This window comes from Numenius arquata, chromosome 26 (assembly GCF_964106895.1).
Source record: "Numenius arquata chromosome 26, bNumArq3.hap1.1, whole genome shotgun sequence".
In the NCBI taxonomy this organism is placed as follows: domain Eukaryota; kingdom Metazoa; phylum Chordata; class Aves; order Charadriiformes; family Scolopacidae; genus Numenius; species Numenius arquata.
Genome location: NC_133601.1, coordinates 2,786,338 through 2,795,832, shown reverse-complemented (window position 1 = coordinate 2,795,832; position 9,495 = coordinate 2,786,338). Strand labels below are relative to the sequence as shown.

Sequence of the window (9,495 nt, the reverse complement as noted above, 5' to 3'; positions counted from 1 at the left end):
GGTAGGGTGTTTGTCCACGGGTTCGGCGTTGCGCACACGTGCTTGGGCAGGCCAGAGGCGATGCCTCCCGTCCGCACGCACACAGGTAGGTCCTCTGGGGTCGGGATACCCCCCACCCCCCCCGTGGGACGGCTCCCTGCCAGCCCCCCGTCCTACCTGCCCCACCAAAATGCCCCTTCCCTTCTTCCCGGCTGCTGTAACCCTGGGAGAACTGCTAAACGGATGGGAAAATAGCTTTCCTTAAAGGGCAGGTGATTATTTTTTTTTTTTTTTTTTTTTGGGGGGGGGTGGTGGTGGAGGAAGATTTAGGACTGCCCTGTCATTTCCTTGAGCTCAATTACCCATAGGAAGTACACACACACACACACACACATACACCCCCTCCCTTTCCCACCGCCTCTCCAAAGATTAACTTTTTGGTTATTGTTGTTTGGCAGGTACTTTTAATTGGCTGGAAAATATTCTTCCTGTGAAGTTGCAGTTTTCTGGGGCTTGAATGAGTCCAGTCTGCCATTGGCTCTGCCCAGCGCCTCCCCATTGGCTCGGCAGCCCGCGGGGGGGACCGATAAGGGCGGCTATAAAAGCCCTCGGCGCTGCTCCTGGTCCCCCAGCGAGCAGGAGCCGGAGGGTCCAGGCAGAGCCCGGCTGCGGCGCGTCCCTGAGCCTCGGCAGATTCCTTTCTCTCTCCCTGGGAGCGCGTATCCAGATCCACATCTTTGCTCAAGCCGAAGTGGAAGAGGAGAGAGAAAAAGAGAGAGAGAGAAAGAGAGAGACACACACACACACACACACACACACCAAAAAAAAAAAAAAAAAAAAAAAAAGAAAAGAAAAGCCAACCAAAAAAAAAAAAGCCAACCAAAAAAAAAAAAAACAACCAAAAAACAACCCACCCAAAAAACCACACTTAGCGGAAACTTGTCAGAGAATGCTCCTAAAGTCTGGTTTTCTCCTGCTGCTGGTGATCAGTGCATCTGCATCCTATGAAGCTGAACAGAATGACTCTGTGAGCCCCAGGAAACCCAGGGTTGCAGCCCAGAACTCAGGTAACACCCAGCAAGGAGGGCTTTGAGCCTGAACCCTGATGTGTTAAACTGTTTCAGTTGTCTCTACTGCTGGTTTTTCTCTTCTTTTTTTTTTTTTTTTCTTTGTTTTTTTTTTTGTTGCTTTTTTTTTTTCTTTTTTGCGCTTATAAACTTGATGGCTGGTAGGAACAAAGATTAATTTAAGGGTCTGATTGAGGAGGATGGTGGTGCATAGCTGGAGAAGAAAATCTTCTCCTTTCAGGAGCTGGGGCAGGGAACCGGTGTGTGATCTGCTTGCAGGATGCGATCCCTTCTCTCTCCTCCTCCCCCATCTACTAAATGAGTTCCATGTACTTTTTTTTCCTTTTTTTTTTTCCCTCTCCCCCTGCTTGCATGTGTCTTTCTCTTTTCTCCAATTGCAATCATACTTTGGTGTTAAATTCCTTGCTTTTTAGGAAGTTGATAAAATCCGTGGAAATTTGACTGAACCATTGTTCTGCCAAACATCTGTCTATTCAAAGAGGGGGAGAGAGATCTGTGACTTTGAAGAATGCTGTAACCTAGAAACTGTCCACTGCTAGCATTTATTTTCAAAAACTGATTGCTATCACTTGGATGGTACCATAAAAATACAATTGTGACTTTTAGCAAACTTGCTTTTACAATGGATAAAACAAATTGCTGGCTAAGTCAGCTCTGGATGTCTCTACTTTGTGCACTATAGATGCTTAGATAAGTTGGACACATTGTCTTGAACAATGGGAATTAAAAATCTGTCTTCTACTATACTGAAAAGATATTAGGTCTCTAATTTGGAGCTCATTAACAGATGTCTTATTTTAGATCTGCAAGGCTCTGCAGCATTATACTAGGGTGTTTGCTCAATTTCCTTTTGTATTTGGTTGCTATAGAAACATAGGGTCTCACTATTGCACCGTGCCTAAAACAATAAAAGCTTAATGCATACTAAGTCTGCTGAAAGCAAAGTTATAATTTGAACCTGTGGAAACATAATTATGGGAATGGCTTGTGCGACGGCGAGGTTATGAACTGGGGAGAGGATGATCTTACCAAATATTTCTCCCTTCAGGCACGTAAGCAAGAGCGGAGAATGAGGAGGGGTTAATTGGGTGATTTTTTTCTAATATTTTTTTTTTTCCTCCTGTTTTCTGTAAAGATCCCAGTTACGTAGATGCGTCTTTAGGCTTAATAAGGTGTGTTCTCTTCCACCAAATGCAAACCCTCACTTTTCCCACACCTAGGATCTCGATGGGAGACTCTGGGTTTGCATTTCTTCCTAAAGAATGTCTCGTAACATGATCTGCAAAAGTAATGAATATGCCTTGCTCAGACACATAAGGGGACAGATGTTCAGCTTACCAAAAAAGGTTAATCCCTCCTAATTTCAGGGCAATCATGTGGCAATACTGCTGATTCATTGTTAAAATGCATAGTATCTGCTCTAAAAAAGATGGGATGACATGGATACCCTCCTGTTCAGACTAACTGCTGCCTCAATGATTTTAATTATACGCGGCCAGCCCCATTTCCTTAACTTTCTCTGCCCAAATATCCCTTCTCTTTGTCAATCTTGACCTTTCTTGGCTCTGCTTGCAAACTGCTGGGGACCAGGTCGGTATTTAGCACCAAGCCGCTCGTTCGAGCCCTTTGTAGTTCTGATAATTGACACGCAAACTAAAATCTTATTTCGAGAGACTTTATGCTTTTTAGAAAAGCACAAGTGCCTCCAGTGCTGGCAAAACCAGCGCTTCCTTGCAGTAAGTGCAAATTTCACGCCAGCTTATAGGCAATCGCCATCGCTTCGGTCTCATTTTCAAACGAGGGTTGGGAGCCAGGTGCTGCCGAGCTGCTCTGACCTCCCTTCGGTCTGAGACCACGGGGTGGACCTCACCCCCTAGCGCTCTTCATGGGCCCATCCTCATTCCTTCTGCCTTCTTTAGAGGAACTCGCAATAAAGCTGTAAATTCATGCAGCCGGAATTGGGTTGGGATGGACCTGTTTGTCTCCAACCAGCCGGAGACTACCAGATGTTGCCTCTCTGTTAATCTGTGTGCAACCAGTTGAAGGTTTCAATAATTGCAGTTTCTATTCCTTGATTTGATGGTGATCTGTTGCATGACTTCAGTTAATTACCCCCTTTGGCCTCTCCTCGTTACCTCTCCCTCCAGTCCCGAGAAGCAATGAGGCTACTGCTTGACTCAAGTTGAGCGTGACTTGATGTTGCGCTGGAGAAGGGCTCCGTGGTGTTGGGCATCATCGGGGAGGGATGCGTGTGTAATGTTGTGGCCGTGCCTCTCTCCGCAGCCGAGGTGGTTCGCTGCCTGAACAGTGCCCTCCAGGTGGGCTGCGGGGCCTTCGCCTGCCTGGAGAACTCCACGTGCGACACGGACGGCATGTACGACATCTGCAAGTCCTTCCTCTACAGCGCTGCTAAATTTGACACTCAGGTACAGTACCGGTAGAAAGGGGACAAGAATAATACCTCGCCGTTAGAGCTCCCTTTTCATGCCCCGGTTCAATAAAGTGCTTTTACAAGTCCTGCGGCACCAAAGCACGTGCTTAAATGCTTCGCTGAATGGATGCCTTAATTTCTGTGTCCTCATGGAGATGGGGTCTGTGCAGGCTTAACCCTTCCTTTCTTGCAGCCCTTCCTGCTGCTCAGCTACTCCTCTGAGCCGTGATTTTGGTTTTTTGGCCACAAATGCATCCTTCAGGGCTATTTTCTACAGTACATTTTCCACATACTGTATGCTATGTGTGAGGACTTGGCAAGGCGCGTTTTGTGGGGCGGAGAGCTAAGTTTCCTCTTCAGGAGGAAATATAAACGTTCTTCTAACAAAGTAAGTCTTCTGACTGTGTGACCTGGCACAGGGCTGGGATTTGAATTGGAAGTCTCCGGGCCTGGGAATGCACGGCCAGATCAGCCTCTCCGGAGCTGCAGTCGCTCGCGGCAGAATAAATAGGATAATATCAGAGGACTGCGGCTCTGCCAAGGGCCCTTTTCCTTCCTACTTTCTTCCCAAAATGATGCACGCCCCCTCCTTCCCTGCGCTCTCCCTCCCATGGACAAACTTAAAAGCTCTTAAAGCATCTTGAGGTCCTGGTGAGGCAGCAGCGGGTGGTCCAGCCCCCTCCCCATGGGCAGAATTGGCCCATCTCTGATGCTGGCACTCCCAGGTCTGTTCACGCAAAGACTTCCATTGCCTAAATCTTTGGGGAACAGGAGCTCGCTGTTCTCCCCGGACTGCGGGCTCATCCCTTTCTGTGAAATCTGTTGCAGTTTAAGGTTTTGCTTCTGTTTCCAGGGAAAAGCTTTTGTGAAAGAAAGCTTGAAATGCATTGCAAATGGGGTTACGTCCAAGGTGTTCCTTGCCATCCGGAGGTGCTCCACGTTCCAAAGAATGATCTCCGAAGTGCAAGAGGAGTGCTACAGCAAGCTGGACATGTGCGGCATCGCCAAACGCAATCCCGAAGCCATCACGGAGGTCGTCCAGCTTCCAAATCAGTTCTCGAACCGGTACGTGGAGCTTTCCTCAGCTGAAATGCATCAAATGCAAAAATGTGAAGCACGGGGACAGAAATGAGAGGAACCAAGTTGACTGACTTCTTGCAAGTCCTAACGTACTTTAGCCTAAGTAATGCTCTCTGCCTTTTCAAACCCCTGTTTCATTTCACCAGCGTTCTTCTGCTTCTCCTTCTGGTAAACACACTTATAGACATCTCCAGGGGAGAATCATAAAATTAACTAGACGTGCATTACTTCAAAGCCTGGAGTTTGTTTAAATGTTAGTTCTTTTAGTCTGAATGCAGTGTAATGGTGAGCGGAGCTTTTAAATACCAAACCAGTTTGATTAATGTAGAGTCTCTGGCATATTGAGCACTTAAGAGTTTCTCAACCTATTGCAGCTCCATTCACTTCTTCAGACTGCTGCCGTCCCCTTCTTTGGGTTTATATGACAATTAGCAAATGAGGCCTTACCATGGAAATATGAAGAACCAGGAAAGCTTAAAGGGAACCAGCAAACAGGCTCCTCTAACCTTATTCTGCCACGATCCAGTAGTTCATATTTCTAGGGATAGTCTGGTGCTCTTAATGGTCTCATTTTGGGTTTTCACCCCTTTTCCTTCCCGATAGCGACGGCTGCCTGAGAAACAGGCACATCACGCTGCTCTCTGGCACCTTTATCTGAGCGCAGAACTGGCCTGTCCCCATCCTCCAAGGACAAGGGACAGAGAGAAGCTTCAGGGAGCTACTGCAGTCTGCGCAGTCACGCTGCAAGGGCAGGGATTTCTTCCTCTAAATCCTGGAACAATCAGTGCTGAGTCTTGTGATTGGGATAAAAGGGATCTTTTTGAACAGTTTGAGTAAATATGCTCTAGAATTTGAGCGCAAACAGACCAAGCTGCAGTTTAACGTGTTGGCTGGCTGCAGCGAGTGCCACAGCTCCTCTGGGGTGGCTGTTGGACTTGATCTAGAAGCATCTCAAACCTCCAGACCTATCCTAGGACAGGCATGCAACTGATGTATAGATGTTGCATCTCTGACTGGCATAAATTTATTATAGAAAACTGTATTGTAGATATTATATCCAGAAAATTATACTTGTGGGCAGGCGAAAATTATACTTGTGTGTCTTTCCCCTCTTCCCCCAAGCAATATTGGAAGAGGTTTGCTTGAGCCTTCCTCCGAGGGCTGGGATGAGGAAGCCGGCAGGGCTACGGCATCAGTGTTTTACCAGCTGAAAGAGCAGTTTGGGTTAATTCAATGGGTTGTAGAATTGAACAGCCCTTGGCGGGGCTGGGGGGGGCATTGGGGTAAAGGAGGGACGTGTGGACACTTGAGCGAGGGAGGATGCGGTGATGGCAGCGGCGACGTTCTACGTGTTGGGGATGTTCCTCTCCGGAGGACTGAGCCTGAAGCGGAGCCGCCGTCTCCCGAGGCGGGGGGAACTCCTCCCCCACAGCCGCCAAGCCTTGCTGAAGCCAAAGGATATTATGACATGTTGAGTAACAAAAGCAGCAGGATTTCCCAGCTAATAGTTTACATTGAGGTCTCCTAAAGCATCCTGCTTTCCCAGCCCCTGTCCCAACATAGCCACAGAATAAGAATGTGCCACTTGGCCGGGGACGCCGAGAGGAAGTAGTTAAAGGTCATAGCATCTTCCTGTGATTTAATCTCATGGCAGGAGCAGGAGGAGAGGAAAGCCTTGTTGCCTTTGCTTGCAGTCTGGCTACCGAAAGGCACTGGCGAGCTGTTTGATTGCAGCCCCAGCTATGGAAACCCCCAGGCTGTGTTTGCGTGAAGGAGGTGTAACAGCAGAGGAAGGGAGGTAGGATCAGTTCCTCCCGTCCTGATGGAGCGGGACTGATTTGCGCTGGGTGCGTGGCTTGCACAGCTGTGTTCGTCATCAGCTACCGTGCACGCTTCAGACCCTAATATTGACACTGTGGAGTTGTGCTCCGCCGTGCCAAAGCCTGGTCCTTTTGTATTTCAGATGCAGCAGAAACTTTAACCTCACCTGACCTCCGCTGGCGGCATTAAAGGCCAAAGCTGCGAGTTGGGAAAGGAGTTTGAATGCGAACTCTCATTTCCCTCTTCCTTCCCCTCCTCCACCTGCAGGTTATTCTCTTCTCTGCTCCTGTGGAAAAATGTCACAGTGACCTTAAAGGCTTAAAATAAGTTCCCCGACGTCCTTTCAGGCAGAAGTAGCCCAGCAAATATGGGACTGCTCCTCTTTTCCCAACTTTTTCTCCCTAGGAAGGTGTTCTCTTGGACAGTGGGGTCCCACTGGCCAGCTTTGCTCTCCCTGCCCGAGTGCTCCCAGGGCTGTGCTGATTCTGCCTTAGCCCCGCGGAGGATCCTTCCTTTGAGCTCTCATCTCCGCTGGGCTCAAGCAGCGCCGGGGAAACAGATCAGCACAATTTCCTGGCTCCCTCCTTGAGCAAGGAACGCGTTCGCAGGACTGCCGGGAGGCGAAAAGGCAGCAGCAGGCTGCGGAGGAGGCAGAGACGCAACAGGGCAAAGCGTAAGGTCCCCGCTTGTGATTTAGTTCACGCTCGGCTTGTTGGAAGTGACAACCGATTGTGTGTCCTAAAGATCTGTCCCCGGGGAAGACACAGATCTGCCAGGCTCTGGCTTGGGCTGAGCTTGCTTCTCCCTCTCCTGGTCCCTTGCAGAAGGGGAAGGGAGAGGGATGAAAGGGAACGGTGCCCGCAGGGATGGATGTATTCATTTGAAGGGTCATACTGGCTCAGACCAGTGGTCGATTTAGCCTGTTGTCCTGTCTGGTGATGGGCAGTATCTGCCCATTAGAAACATGCAATTATTTTTCTTCCTAAAGCTCTAGAAACTCAGGTTGTTTAGCGGAGGGTAAAACACACACTTAAGCCAGTTACTAGATCATCGTGGCTCCTTGCTCTTACCTTCTTCCCAATCCACCGGGATAACACCAAAATCACTCGTGCCTCTGAAAGCTGGAGCAGCTGCTCGTTTAGGAGGACCAAATTAGAAGTTTGACGGGTTGTGTTCCTTGTGTATGTCAAGGGCACAGCATCTCCAGGGCCAGGGATGCAGTGAGAATATGTATGTTGTGCACTGTCAAAAACCTATTTCAAACACACCCTGAATGACTTAAAAATTCTGATTTTCATAGTTTTATCACTTGGAGTGGTTGAGATGAGCTCTTACCTTGTTTCTTTCGTCTTGCTGGGAGATGCCTTGGAATAACGACCGGTAACTCTTGTGCAGGTATTACAACAAGCTGGTGAGAAGCTTATTGGAGTGTGACGAAGAGACTGTCAGCACCATCAAGGACAGCTTGATGGAGAAGATCGGCCCCAACATGGCAAGCCTCTTCCACCTGCTGCAGACAGACCACTGCGCCCAAGGCCACCCGCGCGCTGACTTCGCCAGGAGACGTATCACCGAGCCCCAGAAGCTAAAACTCTACTTCAGGAACCTCCGAGGTGAGGGGTCCGTCCCGGCCCACGCGAAGCGCAGCTCCGCCGAAAGCGCGTGACGCCGCGGGGGAGCCGCCATGGGTGTGTAAGGGATGCTAAGCACTACCAAAGCTGACGTCTCTCTTCCAGAAGAGTAATGCACCCAAACCAAGTGTACTGTAGCTAGTTTTAATAACGACTAGGAACTGGTTTTAGGTTTAGTTCATGCATATTTTCTATTCCTCTCCGACAAAACTTTTGCATGGGTCTGTGTTCAGTGTCTCAGCTTTCCCGCCGTCAAAATGTCTCCATCTCTTTTCTTCCCCACAAAAAATATACCCCGAACAATCTTAGTCTTAAATATAACCGTACAGTAGTCAGGCCTTCAGACACCAAACTCTAAATGTACTGTAGCACTAACACCATTGAGGTCTGAAGATTTGGCACCAAGGAGAATGGCTTATTCTCTTTTGTATTAAGCTGGTAGGCGACGATAGATGCACTAATAACTATTGCACATCCTAAAGATGTCAATGGAATTCGTGTTATGAATCTGTGCTGGCCATGGACGAATATGAATGTCATATTCCTGGTCCCTTAGTGTCATACGGTCCTAATCCTTCCAATGCAGCTCCCTTAACCCCTTGATTTACCCAACTCATTAGCTGTGGGTCAGTCTAGTTCCCATGACCTGGCACCACAGCGCAAAATGAGTTAAAACTACCCCCTCCACTCCACCCCCCCCGACACACACCGAATCAGGAAAGGAACATTTTGTACTACGGAAATGATTAAAAGAGGTGCCAGTCGATGGTTGAAGCTAGTCAGAAGGTTACATAATCTTGCATTGTATTTAAAAGCTAACATCTATGTACTGTATTTAACTGTCTAAAGCTTTAAAAGAAATCTAACAAAAACAAACCCTGTCTTAAGACTAGAGTATTAAAGGTCTTGCTCTAACTGTGGTATAAATAGTTTTAAAATCTGTCTTGTACTGTACATAAATTCCACGAGAGTCTGCTTAAAAGGAGCAGAATATAATAACTTTATTGCATAAACTTAGTTTTGTAAGTTAGCTATTTCTTTTTTCTTCCTGGAAACAGTATCTCTGTCATATTCAAGAGTTCACATTCTACTCTGTGGCCTTTTTATAATGAAAGAAAGAAAATGCTTAGGACAGAAATTACAGAGCCAGAAACAAGCCTCTCTTCTCATAGTGAGAGTGGAGGGGGGGGGGGAAAGATGAAAAAAAAAAAAAAGGAAAAAAGAGTTCAGCCTGGCCAGTCCTATCTCCCCAGAGCTGCTGTGAGACGTAGTCATACCCAAGGCACGAGTGCTGCTGGAGAGCTATTTGGGGAATTATCAGATGGCTGACAAAAAGCTGCTTTGGACTCTCAGAGCTGCCACAGGGTAAAACTTCCTTTAGAAAGTTGATTTCTGGGGAAAGGCAGGAAAAATCCTTTAGATTCTCTTAAGCTTCAGAAGCAAAGCCACGTGCCTGCCGTTCGGA

At 47.8% G+C, this 9,495-nt stretch overlaps 1 protein-coding gene across 1 annotated transcript; it reads left to right on the top strand.

Annotated features, from left to right (window-relative positions):
• The first annotated feature begins 496 nt into the window (after positions 1-496).
• On the top strand, positions 497-8,065 carry STC1 (stanniocalcin 1). Its single transcript, XM_074164250.1, is given in 7 exon segments — positions 497-556; positions 559-738; positions 789-825; positions 894-1,046; positions 3,351-3,493; positions 4,352-4,563; positions 7,795-8,065. Coding segments are annotated over 7 exon segments (1,056 nt in total).
• The last annotated feature ends 1,430 nt before the right edge of the window (positions 8,066-9,495 follow it).